The sequence below is a fragment of the Anopheles funestus genome, chromosome X (assembly GCF_943734845.2).
Source record: "Anopheles funestus chromosome X, idAnoFuneDA-416_04, whole genome shotgun sequence".
Taxonomy (NCBI): domain Eukaryota; kingdom Metazoa; phylum Arthropoda; class Insecta; order Diptera; family Culicidae; genus Anopheles; species Anopheles funestus.
Window position 1 is genome coordinate 9352542 of NC_064597.1, and position 20073 is coordinate 9372614.

General features: G+C 43.6%; 4 protein-coding genes across 7 annotated transcripts in view; 2 read left to right on the forward strand and 2 right to left on the reverse strand.

Moving 5' to 3' along the window:
• Positions 1-2019: 2019 nt before the first annotated feature.
• On the forward strand, positions 2020-3659 carry LOC125766805 (uncharacterized). The gene is made up of 4 exons (XM_049432919.1): positions 2020-2154; positions 2225-2924; positions 2990-3191; positions 3271-3659. The coding sequence occupies exons 1-4, from the start codon at positions 2052-2054 to the stop codon at positions 3517-3519; spliced, it is 1254 nt and encodes a 417-aa protein (XP_049288876.1). The 5' UTR covers positions 2020-2051; the 3' UTR covers positions 3520-3659.
• Positions 3660-3727: 68 nt separating this feature from the next.
• On the reverse strand, positions 3728-6159 carry LOC125766866 (glycine receptor subunit alpha-4-like). Its single transcript, XM_049432928.1, has 3 exons — positions 5135-6159; positions 4399-4579; positions 3728-4304 (listed from the first exon to the last, which is right to left on the reverse strand). Exons 1-3 carry the CDS (start codon positions 5212-5214, stop codon positions 3795-3797), a joined length of 771 nt encoding a protein of 256 aa, XP_049288885.1. The 5' UTR covers positions 5215-6159; the 3' UTR covers positions 3728-3794.
• A 1335-nt stretch (positions 6160-7494) lies between these two features.
• LOC125766506 (uncharacterized) overlaps positions 7495-20073 on the reverse strand; it is a 33869-nt gene continuing 21290 nt past the window's right edge. For 3 of the 4 annotated variants that reach the window (XM_049432537.1, XM_049432545.1, XM_049432552.1), the window contains 4 exons: positions 18389-18571; positions 18141-18326; positions 15355-16809; positions 7495-15286 (listed from right to left, as the gene is read on the reverse strand). In XM_049432537.1, coding sequence (XP_049288494.1) covers positions 15223-15286; positions 15355-16809; positions 18141-18326; positions 18389-18571 — 1888 coding nt within the window. In that variant the 3' untranslated portion in view covers positions 7495-15222. The remainder of the gene's footprint in view (positions 15287-15354; positions 16810-18140; positions 18327-18388; positions 18572-20073) is intronic. The other variant, XM_049432559.1, reaches the window with a different exon arrangement.
• Positions 8518-20073, forward strand: part of LOC125766898 (thymosin beta) — an 83092-nt gene continuing 71536 nt past the window's right edge. The window contains exon 1 of the mRNA XM_049433004.1: positions 8518-8623. The gene's annotated coding sequence lies outside the window, so the exon portion shown is untranslated. The remainder of the gene's footprint in view (positions 8624-20073) is intronic.

Below are 20073 nucleotides of genomic sequence, written 5' to 3' on the forward strand. Positions count from 1 at the left end.
GGACAAGGTCCTTCATTTAACATTTGTATCAGAAACATACTCACCGACACATGCATAAATATGTGTCACTTGTGAACACAGAAATCCTTCCATCCAACTCTCCGGGCAAATCAGGTCACCGTGACAATGCGTGACTTTCATCACTGAAAGCCACAGGTTCGCGGTGTGCATGCTGCGGGTAGTAGCCTCCCACCCGTTCCCCCCGTACTTGATACAGCTCGATGCGAAAAATCAAAAATCGTGCCACTGCCATCAGGCCGGTACTATACCATCAGATCAGGTCGGTTTTCTCGTGCGGTACAGTTTCAAACAAATGAAAAAAAAATAGACAATAAGCAAAAAAGCCACGATCACTTCGACTTACTAATTCCGCATGCAGCATTGGACCAGTGACAGACCTTTTCAGCGACAAAACGTGATTTAGCTCGTGATCGGTTGTTTGGAGTTGATTACGGTAGCAAATTGGGAAAATTGTGTAAACATTTGGCGATCATTTTGAAGCTGACAACGATGGTGTATCGATTGCGTATGTGTTAGAAGATTAAGCTGTTTTGAAGACTAGTTACAGCTCAATTCTTAAGCTTCTTTTTATTTTCTTTGCCATTTAGTACAAATTAAGATTAAGCGCTTAAACATTACAATATCTTTTTATCAAGAATAAGAGAATTATAAATAAAACAATTCTTTTCAATTTTATTATCATTTTCGGCACACCGAAACATTAAATTTTATGCTCCCCAGACATGTGGAGGACGTGTACTATTTTGCCACTATTTATCGACACCGGTAATAAAGTCATCGCATTGCGTCCTTACATTTCATATGCTAATGAATCGTACTTTTGCCTAGTGCCCAGACATAGGAGCTCGTCGACGCAAGGTTGCATTCCTCATAAACATGGACAAAGAATTTCACACTCTCAGCGGTTGTTACTTCCCTGTCTAGGGGTTGATACGCTATTTTGCTACGAATAAATCAAGGGTAGAGATCAGGAACATACTAATCTTCCTGCTAAGCACTCATTAAATCTGCTAACATTTATTTACATTTTTGAACGAATAGAAAAAAGGAAACTATAAATTCCACCGCGTTGTTGCCTTTTTTGTTCTTAAGCGAATGTGAGTAATGTTGCCCACCGCCAGGGCAACAAAGAAAGTTTCACGGGCAAAACAGGAAATGAAACCCATCTTCGGGGCGAGTGGGCAGATGATGCCGCCCCCGCAACGCTAACACTTTTACGACTTCATTATTCAAACGCGCGCGCGCCCAGTGCTACAGTGCAACATTTTGCTGCAATTAAAATAGCCCGCCAGTGCGCCAATTCCATGCCCATGCTTCGATTCGCGGAGGGCAATTAATTTGCTGCACCGTACGGATCGATCCGCATCGGTACGGCGACCCTTTCCGAGCGGTGTGGGGTTTTTTTTTCGTTCTAGGGAAGATTGTAAATTGAAGACTTTATTGTCGTACGACAAAAATGGAGGATTTGCTTCGTGCATCGATCACGGTGAATTACACATGCTTGCCCCTAAGTGCGGCACGATTGTCAGTGTATGTTGATTTATCCTCTTCACTTTATTTACTGCTGCTTGGGTTGAATATTCATTACGATCAGAAGCTGATGTTACTGAGTTACTTTGACCCAAAACACATAAAAAAAAACCCTCCACTACGTCCCAAAACGTCTCAACGACCTTGCTAAAGCGGCGTAATCGAATATGTAAGAGAAAAAATTTCCATGAAGAAGAAGAATTGGAGGTGACGAATTCCCCAACTCCACAACTTCAGCAAAAACAAACACTACACGTCTCGTTTATGCCATCGCATTATTATCTAGAACTTGTATGAAAACATACATCGTGTAAGACAAACTTTGCCAACAAACTTTCTATACCTATAATTTGAAATTACCACTAAATAAAGTTGTTCCAAGAATTGCCATTAAACATGTATGAGCGTCTCTCCTATATAAGAAATTCAGTAACAACTGGAGCCTTCCTCACTAGTGCTAGATACTTGCTTCGACCTGGTTGTCTATTCTTCTGCTAACTATGACACTCTGGAACTACTTCCGTCAGAAGCTAAAACCCTTGTTGGCACTCCAGGAAGATAGTGACTTCTTTGTGCTTCTTAACTGGCAGTACATCTTCAATGGTAAGTTATTATCCCCATACCTGGGGCTCACTCTAGACGTGGGATAAGCATCTCCACTCTTCCATTCTAGGTGTGCAGCTCAAAACCAAGCGTCCCTGGTTGCGAGCACTGTTCCTGCTCTATCAACTCCTCCTACCCACACAATGCGCTATCTGGCTGTATCGAACGTGGGCTGCGGCTTATATCGAGCACAACACCACGCTTGCACTAAGCTTGCTCTGCGGTCAGTTTGCCCTTACCAGCATATTGTTTCGCTGTGTACTATTCCTCCGCAGCTACGATCAACTGCAACCCGTACGGTCCTACATCAACTCCAAGCGCTTTCTGCACGGACACTCGAAGGCACGCGAGCTGAGGCAGCGTGCATATCGCACGAACAACATCCTTATACTCGGACTGATGGTTTACGGGTTGATTAACTTTTTCATCTACGAAGCGACCGGTCTACAGTGGCACGAGATATTCCGCATGCCCAACTATCTGATGCAAACGAACCGCCCTCTGGCGTGGACACTGCATATCATCATGCATCCGATGACGCTGAACGGGCTGGGTGCGTTCATTGCGAGCTTTCTCAGTATGCACACGATGCTTACAGCGCTGCAGGCGGAGTTTCTGCTGGTGGAGTATGCGTTCGTCGGGCTACTCAAGCGTGTGGAAGAACAGGTCCAGGGAGTCCCGACAGAGGATGACTTTAAGCAACGTTTACTGTGGCAATCATTCAATCGTGAGATCGGTAAATGTGTACGGGAACACTGTGAGGTTGTAAAGTACGTACAACCAGTCGGCACCAAAACCAATCCAACTTCACTTGAACTCGTCTCTTCTGTTCTAGACACATACGGGACGTAAATCGGGTGAACAGTTTCTCCATCACCGTGCAGTACTACACAGCACTCTTGTCACTCGCCATCGATACCTTCTTCATCTCGTACCATGGGGTAGACTTTGTCGCGCTGTCCGTGCTCATCTTTTCAGTGCTGCTCGTCTTCGAGTGGTACTACTGCTGCAAACTCGTCGAAGATCTCCAAGCTACGGTATAGAGACTTTGTTTACAAAAACCAAAAAAACGCATCCCGCTTCCTACTCATACTCTCCTTATGCTTCTGTCAGCAGAACAAACGTATCGGATGGACCCTTTACAACGATGACTGGCCAGCCTGGTTGCAGCGCGGAAAGCATCAGCAAGAGTCTTTGCGTCAGTTTCGCATCACGCTAAGCATTATACTGCTTGCCTCACAGCAAAGCCTTTCGTTTCACGGAAGTGATATCGTCGAGGTATCGTGGCAATCCTTTGGCGGTATGTTAAAGACGAGCTACTCAGTGATGATGTTTTTGATCGAGCTACGAAAACTAAATCGTTAAGCTGAAAAGCTTAAAAGTGTAGTAAGTTGTGTTTGAAGTAATGGAAGATCTTGGAACTACATGAACATTAAGAAATAAACGTTTACTACTAATAGTTCAAATTGCAATTAACGTGTCGAATATCCTCATTTGATAAAATGAATAATATTTCTTTATAATAGTGATATGCATACTAGCAGAAAATTTGAGAATAGACACTACGTCCACAAACTAGAAATACACGTTCTCCAACAAGTTCCAATTTCCCAGCCTACGCCGCCTTTGTGGCACGCAATCTAGATGATAAAACAATAAATACTATCACACACCTCCTCAAGAAAAATTCTACTATACTCACGAATAGACGAAACTTGCGAATGCTCAGACATCTTCAAGCGGGGTCTTCCTCGAATTGCCGCAAAATCCTTCCAATTCCGCAGTAAAACCAGACAACGCTTCGGCAAGTTCCCTTCAAAGCCAAAAAACCCATACTTACAACTTTCGATCATCATCGAACAAATCTGCGTATCATGCGGGTAGGACTCGAACTTCATCGCACAGGACAGCACGAGCGTCAGCTTGGACATGTACAGCAGCGTCTTGTCGTGGTACAGCCAGAGGTAGTGGTTCGGTATGCTCATCTCGTGGAATGTTACCTTTTTGGCGTTCTTGAAGAAACAGTCCGGCCGCCAGATACTGTGCAGCCAGTCCACGTCCAGTATCCGGTACTCTTCGCTCATGTTTTCCGGTAGCCGTAGGCGAGGATCACGCCAACTTTGTGCCAAAAAGATGTCCGCTACGTACGTCTGTTTCGGGTTGTTTCGGGGTGCGGGTAATTGCGAATAAACAAAAACTGTACAAGAGTACATCGATGGCGGAAATACGGAGTACCACACTTACCATGGACTCCTCGTTAATGGAGTCGATCGATAGGACAGTGACATGAAAGTAGACGACTGTCGGTTGACCTAGCAGCTTGGGTGCTCGGTTTTTATCGTACGTTTTCTGATGTGTTGGCAGTATATCGGATAGCGATAAGCTGGCATGATTCTTAGACAGTTCACCAATATCCGAGTAATTTCTGGAAAGATGAACAAAGCAAGTCTGAGTTGAGTTTTTTCAACAAACCCACAAAAAACCGATCAAGGTTTCTATAGGAACAGTACGTAAAACTGAACAACAATTGTGAAAGAACAACCGAAAGTAACTTTGAGATCCAATGTCAGTAATTTATATCTGATTGAAGAACAGAAGTTTGATCTGAAGTATCATCTTGAGCATCCAGAATTGATTGTAGATTGATGGCTACATTGAATGAAGATTTCATGCAGCAAACACTTCTGGCAGTCTTAATGTCTGAATACCACAATTAGCATCACCATTAGGTGGAAGAGTCCCAAAACTGCATTTGGCAATATTGACCTACTTCCAGCTACCTTCATTTGCAATGACAACCAATACACGGCCGTAATACACTGTCTTGCCTTTCTTTCGTTAGCAATCACACTTCCATTTATACAACACTGCTTTCGTTTTCCTCATTCCACGTAAACTACTGAGCAGCCGTAAAACGGCACTCTAGTGTTGGTAATAGGTATAATAAACACATTGTACCTACATATTATCTGCAACTTACCTATAGGTCTTGCCATCAACTGCCATCGGTCTCAAGCTGGCCAACACCAAACCGAGCACCACCGCTACCCTGGTCGCCATATCCGATTGATTCCGGTTTTCGCTCTCCAGACAAATTCTACAAAACTTTACCACTGAACAAACGGTACCGCTTTCACACTCCGCTAGCTGGCGGTAGTGTACTGATCGTGGAGGACGTGGACGCCACTTCCGAGAATCAGATCTTCGGCGATTCTTTAGGAACCCTTGTCCCAACCAAACCAACAGCAACCAAAAACCTCCAATTCACTACAATTCTTGCTTTTTTTTAGTCTTCTGCGATAATGATGATAGTTGTAATTTGTGTGACCGTGTTCGTCCACACTGTACGTGGTAACAGTGTAAGGGACGGCCAGCGGTGGTTGGTGTATGTATTTCCCCCGTTCGGCACTAATCGTCATCGATTTTTAGCCCTGCCTGTGTGTGATATAAACAACCTTGCCGTCGTTGGGGTTTTGCCCCGTTTACAGCTGCGCGACCCTCGATACTAACCGCGCGCACCTTCACACCCACTACCGGGTCGAACCCACGGTACCTCCCCCTCCCCGCTCACTTATACCACCTTCTCGGTTTGGGCTTCATTGCGTTCGCCGTGCGCCGTGCTAGGCCTGTGGCTGATGTAATCCTCTCTTGTTTGCGACCTACTGACAGCTTGAACTCCGACGGTACTCCACCGTCGACTGTTGGTGTACGGGCACTAATTAATCGTACTCGAAGGTATTGTTGGGTGGCAAGATTCGCACACTGACACTGGCAGGAGATGAAGCTACTAGCCTGTCGGTATGGCTCACAGATCACATGCGCTACAGCAGAACACCTGCCCGAAGATCCTGTTGCAAACCGTGTACTGCTCCAATAGAATTAACCTCACTTTACGCTGCGCCACGATTACCACTTAGCAGCAGCAGTACGCGATCCATCCGCTTTGCCAGATGCGTGAGAAGTCGCACCCAACAAAACGCGGTGCGATAGTATCGGGTCTATACTCGGGATCGAACTGAGCACGAGCCCATCCGCGCAAAATGGTGGTATCACCTGGTTCGGGCATTTTGCCCATCGGGTCTTCGCTTCCAAGGACCGCGTCCCACACCAGTCACCTGGGCGGTTCGATGCCTTCGCGCAATTCGCAGGTTTGCATAATCCTATTTACGGCCGAGCGTCCTATTAGCGTGCCGAAGGCAAACCAGCCGGCCCAGATTGTCGTCGTGGCCGTCCCGCACCCGCGGGGAGGTATAGCTTTTTTTCGCGGAACGGCTACGTCTTCCGGGCCCTTCGCGTGTTCACCTGCAGCGCACGTCCCCAGGCTCTTAGCCTGGTGAACCGGTGTGAGATTGGTGCTAACGAAACTAAATAGCTGGGATTGGGAAGCATAATCCATAAACGTATAGCCAGCGCACAGATAGTCCCGGTGTTGGTGGTTCGCTTTCGTAGTGATTTCGCTGACCGTTGTGTGCAGTGTTGGCTATTGTGTGGTAGCGCTTCCATTTAAGCGAGCCATGACGATTGGTTCACGTAATCGCAAAACCCAGCAACCACACACACACACGCGGTATCACGGCGTAGGGTTTTTTTTCATCGCAGATACATGTCAATAATGGGCAACGCATATGCAGAATCTAATCGCTCAATCGGACGGGAATATTTAGCTATTTCATGACCATTGACTCTGTTCAACATTTTTAACGATTAGAGTAAGGCTGATACTCACTAGTAGCTTTAGAGATATTGAACTCCTATAAGTTATAAAAGTCCCCGGTCATGTCATGTAAATGATACCGAACAACCCAACTGCAATATAGGAAGTCTCTCTCTCTCTTCTTGGCTTCAACGACCTTACAGGTCACGCCGGCCATTTCAGGCTTACTAGACATATTTTACCACGTAGCCGGATAGTCAGTCCTTGCTACGGGGGAACGGTCCGGATGGGATTTGAACCCGGTCCGGCCGTGTGGACTGGCGCCGTTTATCATATGCACCACCGGGTCCCCTTTGTTATATCTAAATTTTATAATTGAAACCTTTAAGCTGCATAACTACTTCACTGCTCTTCAAATGATTTGACTTATTCACATCAGAACTCATAATATATGACCCCTTAACAGGTCCCACCACTGGTTGTCCTTGGTTGGACTTGGATTAAAGTTAGGTTATAAGCTCTCTCTCTCTCTTCTTGACTTTAACGACCTTACAGGTCACGCCGGCCACTTCTGGCTTACTAGACTTATTTTTACCACATTATCACATACACCACCGGGCCGCCCTATAGGAAGTCAGGAAGTAATAAAGCAGTTTCTTTCTCTTTCCTTCAAATCCACAAACGGCTTATCCCGATCAGCGTGTTTATACTTTTATTGTAGTTTTATTTGATTCTCTCTACAACATAATGATATAGCAATGTTTCATCTGTTTTTGTTGTTGTTGTTTTCCTTCCAAGGATCGCCTTTGTACGTTTTGCAATCTCTGCATGTTTGTACCATATCTCCTGTATGTCCACTTCTTCGCACCCAACCAAGTCTCTGCTGGTGTGTGAGACAAGCTAGCCAACCATTTTGTTTTTTTTTTCATTTGCATATCTTTCTCTCTCGCTCTCTCTCTCTCTCTTTTTCTCGCTCTCTGTCTCTCTCTCTCCCTCACGCACACAAAAACATACCACCGCTCGTTCTCTTTTCTCTGTTTTTCTTCTTCTCACTTTAAGCTACATTCCTGTCAACCACCACAAGCGGGAAATAAAATTTCTCCATCTTTTCAATCACAAGCTTTTCTGAGCGCATCTGTCACACGACAGATAGCGCAACTGTCATGCCGCGTGATGGTGGCTCGGCACACATAAACAAGCGCCACACACTGTACCGCATACCTTACGCACACCATTGCCCGTTTCGATTCCATATCAATGTTTATATCTTTAATTAGTCATAACATTCACAGCGGTTTAAGAGTTTGTTGTTTGGTTGATTTAATTTTGAATTTTACATCAATCCAATGCAATGTAAGGAAATAGGGCTGCAGAATGAATGGTAGTGAATTGTATTGTTATGCTTTAACATCCTTTTTCTTGTGTGACAAATGGTGGAGATGATTTTGTTTTTTTTCCTGTTTTAGCCAAATCGTGGGGGTTCACTTGCGTTCTATTGTATAACATTTGGTTTTGCTTACTTCCATTACATTACATTACCGACAGGATGTACATACACAAAACACACACACTAATCGGTGTATTTTTTTGTTTCTTTATAGCTTCGGTTGTTGACACTTTTCACGGCGATAGATGGCTTGTCAGCTGGTACACTGGGCAAGCCACAGCCTCCACACGCACAATTTGACGATCCGCAAAGATCGACGAACTGGCTCGCACATGTGTGTGTGTGAATTACAGGGGTATGTATGATTTTGCAAAACAGCTTCTAGCCACTCTCTTGTCACTACGATAGCCGAGCCACAAGTACAATTGGTAAGTTTTGTTTTTTTTGTTTTTGTTAAATATAAACTAAATGCCAAAATTATTACGCTTCACGCGACCGCTCTAAGTAACATATTAGATGAAATTAAAATTAAGCACCAATGTCTGTTCTAAACCTTATTTTGATTGTTGCTATTGTTTATTTGCATATTTTGTTAAATTTTGTTTTTTTTCCTCGAAACATTTTCTGTCAAATACGAAGCACTGAACCCCAATATGTGAACGAAAGTTATTCTCCATATTGGAATAATTCAATATACGCGTGTGTGGGGGAAAGAGATCGAACTACCAAACAACGTTCAATTAAATGTCAAATATCTATTATTTAAATGTCAACAATCGAAACCGAAGCATAAGGTTAGTTTAACAAGCAACCAAAACCACACAAAACACAAAACTGACCGAGAGACCAATCTGACGTTTACGTTTTACATCTGCACCTATACATATCAATTTCAAAATGGGGTTTTTTTTGAGTATATAGTGTTTGATTGAACATTTGCGTTCGCCGGCTGCCCATATAGCAGCGTTTGTTTGTTTGTTTTTTTTTTGTTGTGTGTTATATATTTTTTGTCTTTTTAATATTTCCTACCACTCTTTAGCTCTCTACACCTGGTTACGCACTATACTCTATCACTCTTTTGCCCTCCCCGGTTCACGCACCTATAGTTGTGTGCACAAGTGTTGTAAGATAACCTGTTTGTTTTTTGTTTTTTTTGTTTGTTCTTTATTTCTTAATTTTGACTTACCCGAAAAAACAGAAAATAAAATACTTACGAATCAATACGGGTGTAAAGGAAAAATGCAGATTTGTCTAACCCTACTTTTATCGCCCGCGGTTTTTGTTTTTTTTTTTGGTTTTTTTAACTATACCCCACATGAAGCTATTGTTCTCCAATATTTTTTTTTAACACTTAGACTTGGAATTTTGTAACAATTTAATAAATTCACCAATTTCATCTAACCGATCCCTCTATTCTTTTCTCTTTTTCTCTTTTTCTCTTTTTTTCTCTTTCACCGTCTTCCTCTCTCTCTCTCTCTCTCTCTCGCTCTTTTTCTTAACCATCCACGAGTCTTTAAATTTTCTGGTTGATTTTATTACTCATTGTACTATAATAATACCCTTTTAAAGACGTATGCCGTCTACTAGTTACGTTGAAAAGATTTTCCCATCACTTCCTAATTAGGCTGCATTTCTGTGTCTTACTTCTTACTACTTTAAATGCCCTCTCAATATTAGTTTAGCTCACGTTCCTTGGAGATGTTTTCCGTTTTCCCTTCACATGGCAAAAGATCTTTTCATCTTCTACCGTATCCCGTTCCAGTTAGAGACTGAGTTTGAGACAAAAATTGTTGAGACTAAACCAATACTTGACAGCAGGCCAAAATTTCTAGTGCACAATATATTGTAAGTTTAGGGATTCGTTTTGTTTTTTTTTGTTGCACTTTGCAATTTTAAATGGGGTTTATTTGAGTATGCATCCAGTATTATTATTCAATTACTTCCTAACCGGTGGCATGTTTTACATACTTCGTTATTTTTTTTTTGTTTTTAGCTTGATTTTATTATGTTCACTAGATGGGTTTTTGCACATCATCCTGTTGCCACTTCCATCACTTTCCGCTTCCTTTCTACAACTTTTTTGTTCCATTTCTTTAGACCGCATAAGTTATCCAATTTTGGGGGGGGAGGTTTGGCTGTTTGCCATACTGCTTTTGGCAATAATACAATTTAGGGGCATTTTAATACATTGGTGCCTTTACACGAATAGCGGTTTTTGGTTGCTAATGTTTTGCACTTGTTACAACGTTTTCCTTCTCTTTCTTTTTCTCTTTTTCTTTCTCTTTTTCTTTCTTTCAACTTTTGCATTTTTCTTTCTCTTTGAATTTCTTATATCTCGAGTTTTTGTGTTTTTGTTTCTTTGATTTGCTAATAATTCTATCCATTCTCTTTGTTATCCTGTTTCTCACTCGTTATCATCCGGTTTTTTTTCGGGGGAGGTTTATTGGTTTTTGGTGTTTCCAATTACCATCCCCAAATCTTACTAATACACTCGTACTACCTTTCAGATGGGAAACAGAATGCTTAAGTCTTTCGAATTTTCTTTTCTAAAACAAATATTTAGAAAGAGAGAAAATAAAAGTAAAAGAGCAAAAAATGCTTAAGTTTAAAAGAAGGAAAAAAATGCTAATAATTTTGATTAATATTGCAAGATTGTTTTAATAATTGTTAATTGGTTTCTAATTTATAATGTCAAAGTTCACTTAAAATAACGTAAAGCTTTTGAACCATCTTATCGTCAGCATCATACTGTGCCGTAATGGCTGGCCGGTAGTATCGCCATATGCGGCCATTTTGTAGTATCTCATTCATACAAGCAATCTTACCATTTCGTTTGATTTAGTAATCCTCAGTTAGTGAGAAAAGTCTTACTGCGCATTAGATATTTATGATTGATTAATAGGCATCTCAATTGGATTTTTGTTGTTTGTTTTGCAAGACGGGCTTATTTTTGCCTATTATTTGGATCCTTTCTGCCCCTAGTTTACCTAGTGCTGCCCACGCACACACACAGCTAAATACTACACACACACATACACATACGGCGGTACGATTGTGTGACAATCTTGGGGTTTCTTTTTTTTTCTTGCTTTGAGTTCTATTTCATTTGACTGATTTGAGCTTCATTTTCTTTCTATCTGAGACACTAATGTTCTCTTATTTTTTTTTTCTTGTCCGTATGTGTGCTCTTTTTTTGTTTTACTTTAAGAAAGTTTACCTATGCATTCTTATTTTTTCAATAATATGTTTCTTTCTCTCTTTCATTCTCTCTTTTCTTCTTTATTCCTTTCTCTATTCCTCTTTCCTTTGCTAGGATTATGAAGGTTTTATCTTCTGTTTCATGATTAGCTATCGAGTAAATAGAAAACAGCTTCTAGTGTTATTTGTGTGCGTCTGCTTCAGTTTTTTTTGTTTTGCAAAAAGTACTTTGTTTTCGCTTTATATGTAAAACAACAACCATTCCACATGGATAAATATGAAGTGTTTTTCAGACATATTTGTTTGTCTATTGTTTCGGAAATTGGGGTTTGTTTTGTTTTTTTGTTTGTTAAGTAAATATTTTTGCCACCCTTCCGGCTCATGCCTGTTCACATTCACGATCACTCCGGTTACTATTATTGCATTACTGTCATACTGTTCCTTCGATCGCAAAACCGTTCCTTAGCGCGCGTGTTTGTCCCATACGAAACTCACTGCAATCGGCAATGCTGGGATTTAGGTGTGTGTGTAGCAAAGATAGTATGGTTATGTTGCTAGATTGTATGAACCGTTTTACACATTTGGCACACAAAGCGTTTTGACATGACAGCATCGAAAGAGTGCACGTACAAACATTCGTAACACTGTCACATCTCGCCGCCCGTTCGAATGTATTAGGTCGATCTTTATATCACTAGTTGCTTGCTAAAACGGAACTAGAGGTCTGGTATTGCTACCATGGAAGATTAAAAATACATTCTAACGTTAAGAAATGATAGCGAGCCCACGGTCGTTGGACTTGACCTACGGTCAAGCACACGACTCGGTCGTGGATCAAATCCCGAATCAAAAAAAAATTATAGTAAAATTATTAGTAATCCAAATGCACACAGAAATGAAATGAAAGATTTTATAGCAAATTTTATAGTAGAAAAAAACGATAAAACTTTCAGAGAAAATAAAATATAGAGTTTTTCCTCACAGTATACTAAAGTTGTATAACAGTAGATTTTATAGCAAATTTTATAGGAGAAAAAAATGATAAACCTTCCAGAGAAAAAAAATAGAGTTTTTCCTCACAGTACACCAAAGTTGTATAACAGTATACCAGTATACTTAAGATTCAACCAAACTTGTTATACATAACAAAACTGAAGGAGTTATTAGTGTAAAACTCGAAGTACTTTGGATGTTTTTTTTATATCAAATGCCGTTATTATGCATCAGCTGATCAAACGATATCGATTCCGTTCTGTAACCTTAGAAAAACGCTTCCAGCGCTTTTCTTTTTCCCATCTCGTATCCCATGCCTGCCCATTTTCCAAAGTCGCAAACATTATTACACCTAAGCAGCTACTCTTTCTTTATATACCTTAGTAGTAACGTCCCACTAGCTTAACTGTAGCGTTACCCGCTAGTTGCTTAATGTCACCAATATTTATCGAGCGCCGAGTAAACCTTAAGCTTAGTTACTTGAGATAGTTTCATCCGGGATCCGCAATGTTTGTTTTGCTAACCGGTATTGCATTCAGTTGATTAGAGGCATTGATTATTATGTTTTTAAACGTGTTTTTGTTGTTGTTGTTGTTTTGTTACAAGCATCTATGGTGTAATATTGCAAATTTTATTCCTATAAAGAGACTTGCGCTAACTTGCAGGGGGGTTTTTTGTAGTGTTAGCGTCGATGCAGAAGGATGTGATGATCATTTGGTAAATGTTAGGATATGTTGTGATCCGATGGGAATGGATGCTCTCTTACACGGGTAAGGTGCGAGTAGAGCGTTAGGTAAGTGAAGAAACGACTCGCGTAACGCGTTACGCGCTAAACGTTACGTCAGAGATGGGGCAGGGAATATGCAATGCGCACTCCTCAGGAAAAGACCTTCCTATACCCTATATTGCGTGTGAACACTACAGTACCACAACGTACGGGTACTATGGTGGTTTTCCAACCTAAACGAATTGCAACAAAATTGGGTTTTCTTCTAACAAAGTGTTAAGCTATTGCTTTGCTATCCACCAAAAATGCTACTCAAGCGAATAATACTGTGAAAACGTAGTCATTTTGCAATTCCAAGGAATTCTATACTGATGTTATTCAGGCGAAGCACACGGGAAAGTATTTAACTAATTGCCTATGTTTATATTAGGTGTTGTTTCGCGAACGAAAAGACCTTAACTAAAACGTTTTGTTAATTAAAGAAAAAGCAAATTGTTAGCTATAGACTTTAGTGACGATCCTGTTAGCGTTACACTAGCAGGTAACGCATCATTAATGTACGTTTTTTTTTGCAAAATAGCTGCTAATATCGTACCCACTACCGTATTGTACCGAATGGTACATAAAGCTGATAAAGTACCTTCTTCACCTTCCACTACGTTTTGTCACTTGCCCTTCCCAGGGTTTTTTTTTTGTCTACATGTCTAATATGAGTAATACAATGTATATGTTACCCGTTACGGTAACGGATTATTTGCTTTGCTGTTGCTTGGTTACTATTGTTCCCTCTTTCCACGGAAGATGGGTATGCTAAGTGTACGCGTACGTATTGAGTATTTATGCTATAACTAGTACATTTTGAGATATTGAAATTATTGCACCGCGGCAACCGGGCTAACCTGAGTCCTGGCAGCATGCATCCTTTTTTTTTCTTTTTTGCACACGATATGAATCACTCTCAAACCGGAAGACTGATATTACTGCTTAAAAGAGTGCTGCATTTCTCACAACAACAAAAAACAAAATACGAATGTGTGTGTATGCTTATTGCTTAAATCTACCAATGGCTCACTACAAACACTAGTCGGACATCTCCTCAAAACTGGTCAACGTTCGCAAATAGTTCTTGACCTTGACAGTCATTTAATTGTTTTTTTTTGTTTTGGCTCCATGATTTGTCACACCCGTGTGGTCGCATCCTGGAATGGAGACGCAGATAGGTTGGTAAAGATCAACTGCTGTACGGCTTTCGTGGCACACCGTTTGCGGTAAGGGGCTCCAGCATTGCAACCGTACCTACCTCATCCTTGGGGATCGGAGAGAGGGGAGTTGGGGTAATTGAGAATGTGGAGGAGGAGGAGGAGGAGGAGGAGGAGGAGGTGCAAAGAATATCTTCCGCGGTAGTGTGCATTACCAACACGAAAGCCGTTTGTGTGATCGCCATTTACAGCCTATCTGTATTGTCCAGGTCCGAGATCTCACCCAGGCGCCACAAGTCTAATGGCTGGTCAAGATCGTTATATTTGTCGCATCGGCGGAATCGATATCTCTTGAACTTGGATTTTATTTTCTTGCAAAAGGGCTCTTTGATTGTTCAACTTCCAAGTGACTTACGAGTATTCACTCAATAAGAGATATTAGTATAAAATTTTATGTTGGTATAATACTATTATCTGTAACATATAAATACTTACAAAAAAAACTATATTCACCTTAACCTAATACACTAATATGGCTCTGTACAGTCAGCTGCACATGAATGTAACTGAAGCAGATGGGAAGAAAACACACAAATTAACTTCCAAATGGTGTACACACAAATCGTGACCAAAAAAATCAAAATGGTGACACCAATCTACCCAAAAAACACCCGAGTACAAGGCAAAGCGATAGTGTCCAGTAGCTACGAAAGGAGGTGGCGACTCAATCTCATCTGATGCATTGTGTCCAATTATTGCTTTGCTTGGCTCAGCCGCATCAGCAGCCAACGGGTGCCATCGGTGTGTGTGTGTTTTTAGCTCCAAAGTTCACACATCTCATCGCTTAACCATACTTTGCTACACTTCCACCATATACAAACTGTACACTAGCTCTAGCTCCGTGAGCAGTCTACAGGTATCCCAGCGTGGAGTAAGTTTTCACGTACGGTGCATCGTCCGCTGCTGATTCGCTTCTGGAATTTAAAAAAAGAAACAAATAAAATTAATATACCCAAAAACAATATTTGGGGAGCGCGCTTACTCATCATCCCACGGGCAGACGGCGTTGCCCTTCCGTTCGCTGTTCTCCTCTTCGCTCTTTTGCGCACGAATCGTGTCCTGCTCCCGATCCTTGCGCTCCTTGCGCTTGCGGCGTTTGGTAAGATCATCGACAATAACGACCGTCGCGGATGTGCTGGAAGGTTGTTCCGGCGGTGGTTCGTTCGTCTGCCCACAAACCGCAGACGGTTCGAGCTCGTCCGGTTCCGTTTCGTCGTCCGGTGGATCTAGCTCTACCTCGGCGAGCGGTGCTATTGACGGTGCGGGCGTTGGTGCCGGTGCAACACAGCCGGGCAACAACCCGCTGTCACCGCCGTCCATGATGATGTCGTACACGGATGGATCAATCCCGACCGGGCCGTGTGGTTGCTGTCGCAGCGACTCCACGTAGAACCCATCCTCGACCTCGGTGAGCGGTGACATGTCCTGCCCAACGTCACCCTGCAGCACGTCAATCGTTTGCGTTGCCGCCGTACTAGTGCCGGCCGGATGCTGATGCATCGAACGGATCGTACCGTCGGTCGCTATACTGCTCTGTCTTGGTTCGCCCCTTGCACTGTCGAGCGTTTGCATCCGATAGAGATCACCGCCTTGCTGCTGCCCTATGGCTTTAACCTCCTTCTCTACCGCTTCGTCCTCCTCTTCCTCCTCCTCTTCCAACTGCTTTTCGCGCGTCTGCTCTTCCTCGGGTGTATTTGCATAGATTACACTTATTCTAGGTGTACCAGTGGTTGATTCCGGTGCAGTGTCCACGTTCGTCGGACGCTGACTGTTCGCATCGATCGTCTCCCTAACTCCACCGCCCATACCGGCCGACGACGTGCATATAGTAGTAGTAGTCGGTGTGTTCAACACCGCTTTTGTAGTTGCTGGGACGCTGCCCGTACCGTATGCTTTCTGCTGCATTATGTCCACCGTGCCCACTGTGCTGAGCACCGTGCTGATGGAATCGGACGGTGCACTCATGATAGTATCCGTACCACAAACAGTGGCTGGCAATGGTTGTGGAAGCGTTCCGTCACGTGCACTAGTAGTTCCAACACCATCCGCAGCACTCCGCTCCTGTACCTTGACGCCTTCGCCACCTTCTTCGCCCGACTGTTGCCGGTGGCGATCCTGCAAACGCTCGTGCGGTGCGTTAGCATCTGCCGGATTGATAACGCCACCTAACGCAACGTGCTCCTCGGTGATGGTTGGTGCGGTGCCTGATTCCGCATTGTAGAACACCGTACCTGAACCTTCCTCCTTCTCCTCGAAGCTCGTCGATAGCGATCCTTGCGAAATGCGCACCGATGACTGATGCTGCAGGTACTGCTGATGTCCGGCGATAGGTTGCTGCTGCTGTTGTTGCAGAGTCGCCAGACAACCGGTACTGTCGGGTGGTGTTGCACCACTACCGGTAGAATTTGCACGCATACAGAACTGTAGATCCGACAATCTGGAGAAAAGTAAAACGATTATATTCGCATTCATGGTAGTGATGGGTAAATTTTAAAGTTTGCCGTCGTCATCTGGAGTCGGAATGACTCCGACGAAAGTGAGTGAGGGGGGGGGGGGCGGAGGGGGTAGATGGTCGAGGACCGAGGCTTGCAAAATGTCCAAATTAGTCATAGGTACTGAGGTTAGGATCTACTAGGACCGGTTAGGACCGGATTCGACCGAACTCGATCGGACTCGACCGGACTTATCCGGACTCGATCGGACTCGATCGGACACGATCGGACTCGACCGGATTCGATCGGACTCGAACGGACTCGATCGGACTCGACGGGACTCGACCGGACTCGACCGGACTCGACCGGACTCGATCGGATTCAATCGGACTCGGCCGGACTCGACCGGACTCGATCGGACTCGATCGGATTCAATCGGACTCGACCGGACTCGACCGGACTCGACCGGACTCGACCGGACTCGACCGGACTCGACCGGACTCGACCGGACTCGATCGGACTCGACCGGACTCAACCGGATTCGAACGGACTCGATCGGATTCAATCGGACTCGACCGGACTCAATCGGATTCGACCGGACTCGACCGGATTCAATCGGATTCAATCGGACTCGACCGGACTCGACCGGACTCGACCGGACTCGACCGGATTCAATCGGATTCGATCGGACTCGACCGGACTCAACCGGACTCGACCGGATTCGATCGGATTCGATCGGACTCGATCGGACTCGATCGAGCTCGACCGGACTCGACCGGACTCGACCGGATTCGATCGGACTCGACCGGATTCGACCGGACTCGACCGGATTCGACCGGATTCGATTGGATTCAATCGGACTCCACCCGACTCGATCGGATTCAATCGGGCTCGACCGGACTCGACCGGACTCGACCGGACTCGATCGGACTCGACCGGACTCGACCGGATTCGATCGGATTCGATCGGACTCGATCGGACTCGATCGAGCTCGACCGGACTCGACCGGACTCGACCGGATTCGATCGGACTCGACCGGATTCGACCGGACTCGACCGGATTCGACCGGATTCGATTGGATTCAATCGGACTCCACCCGACTCGATCGGATTCAATCGGGCTCGACCGGACTCGACCGGACTCGACCGGACTCAACCGGACTCGACCGGACTCGACCGGACTCGACCGGATTCGACCGGACTCGTCAATTTTGGTTTTTCGTCGGACTCGGAATCAATTTTTCGTACGCAGAGTCGGAGTGGATCCACGATTCCACTCCAGATTACCCATCACTAATGCATGGGTATATCCTCAATTTGCAAGAACTCCTACTTACCTCGGAGCCATCGTCATGGAAGCCCGTCGCTGTTCGGTCACAACCGGTGCCAAACGTTTGGTGCTGTGAAAGTCACCATCGAGTGTGTTCTGGCGCAAACCACACGATCGTTTCATCCGTTCAGAAACCTCGCTTATCTCGGTAGTGCTTTGCGGTAGATCACTGTACTGCTTCTGCTTACTGCTGCTGGAAGATATTGCATCCGCGCGTTAGTTGGTGACACAATCTCAATACTCTTCAACACTTACTCCGTTTTTGCCGGTACCGGTTTTGCATCGGCACTGTCCCACGGACACACCGAGACAGAAACGGCGGTATCTGAGGCCGGTTTCTCGATGACGGGCGTATCCCAAGGGCAAACGGCACACGATCCCGATACGGAACCTTCCAGCGTTACCTCGAGTGTAGTTCCTAGATTTTTATTCACATCTCTATAACGGGGGAGGTTCGGGTGTGGGAAGAGGTTGAAAGAATACAGAACGTGTAGCGTTAAGCAATTGCTCGTACTAGATGTACTAGAACCGACGTCACGCAAACGATTGTTCCGTGAAAGAGGTATGTCTTTTAACTAAAATAAACACTCAGCTAGAGTGCGAAAGATAGGATTGGATTATATAAGACACCTAGATGCTGGAATCGGAACATGGTACACATGGACAACGGAAACATTCAGTAAACAGACGTAGTGGTGTGTTCAGAGCTAAAGCGTTGTCTGGAAGGATCTGGTACGGATGGAACAAGGAAACATGAAATGCGGTTTTTTTTTTGGTTGTTGTATGAATGCTAGATACAGACCAAACGTATGGATATACCGATCGAGTGATACGATTGATGGATGGTGTAGATACGAGAGCATGTGCTAAGGAATAGAACATAACACGTCGAACAGTTCCAACAGACGTCATAACAACAATTACAGGAGCAAAAGAAGTGATAGAGAAAGAGTACGGTAAAATAAAAAACACAAAAAAAGAAGAACAGAAACAATCCGCACCCCGCCTTCAGAAAACGCACAACGCGGCGCAAATAGAAAGCACTTTGGACATCGAAACAAGAATCTAAAATAGTAAAAAGGGTTTATCGACTCGAAGAAATATATCTGGAAGAGCAAAAGGAAGATGGTTGGTGCTTCTTACAGGAAACGAAGATTCATGTGCCGACTACTCGATACGTAAGAAGTCACACTAATTATATATGTAAAAGAATTCACACAGCTCGCTAGGCGACGCCTCGCGTGAACGTTAGACGTCGAATTGCAAAATTGCAATAAATCCAAAACTTAATTCGTGGCACTTTTAGTTGGTTGTTAAACCCTATGAACGCTACGAATTAAGTTTCAGACCAAAGGTTTTCTGAGGACAACTAAGTAAAATAACCAAACCTTTTTTAATGTCTAAATTACAGTTGGAACAATACAGGGTTATCATATTTGTTTTCGCTCTAAGATCATGAATTATCGGAACACGCACGAGAGAGGGGGGAGGAGGGGGAGGGGATATCAGTTAAAAATAGTGACAAACTATTACCACAGCAAAAACGGCACAACAAGAAAAAAGTAAGTAAACAACGCGAGTAGATCAATTGGCATAGTTGGCTGGCATTGTGGAACAGCAAAAACACACACACACATACATTTATATATTATATATATACGGAATACATATTTCAGTCAGAGAGATAAAGTGTGGTAGAGGATGGTAAAGTTATGGTAAAGTGGTTGAAGCTGTGTATCACATATACACTTCACAGCAAAACGTTTAAAACCAATATTTAGCGGAAATTGGATTACTAAGACCAAACGCTAGATTTGTTTTTTTTCTCCAAAGTTCACAATCACTTCAAACAGTCAACGGAATAGAAGGTATCTACACATTTGTTATAAGAAGTTGTTTGAGATAGTAATACAGTGGTAGAGATAGTAGTAATGGTAGTG

Bases quoted from the DNA above. Each gene is read 5' to 3' on its own strand.
- LOC125766805 (XM_049432919.1), top strand. From the start codon at position 2,052: ATGACACTCTGGAACTACTTCCGTCAGAAGCTAAAACCCTTGTTGGCA. The intron at 2,925-2,989 runs GTACGTACAACC...CTTCTGTTCTAG, and splicing joins GAACACTGTGAGGTTGTAAA to ACACATACGGGACGTAAATC. The intron at 3,192-3,270 runs GTATAGAGACTT...TTCTGTCAGCAG, and splicing joins TCGAAGATCTCCAAGCTACG to AACAAACGTATCGGATGGAC.
- LOC125766866 (XM_049432928.1), bottom strand. From the start codon at position 5,214: ATGGCGACCAGGGTAGCGGTGGTGCTCGGTTTGGTGTTGGCCAGCTTG. The intron at 4,580-5,134 runs GTAAGTTGCAGA...TCATCTTTCCAG, and splicing joins GTTGATGGCAAGACCTATAG to AAATTACTCGGATATTGGTG. The intron at 4,305-4,398 runs GTAAGTGTGGTA...AACCCGAAACAG, and splicing joins CCATTAACGAGGAGTCCATG to ACGTACGTAGCGGACATCTT.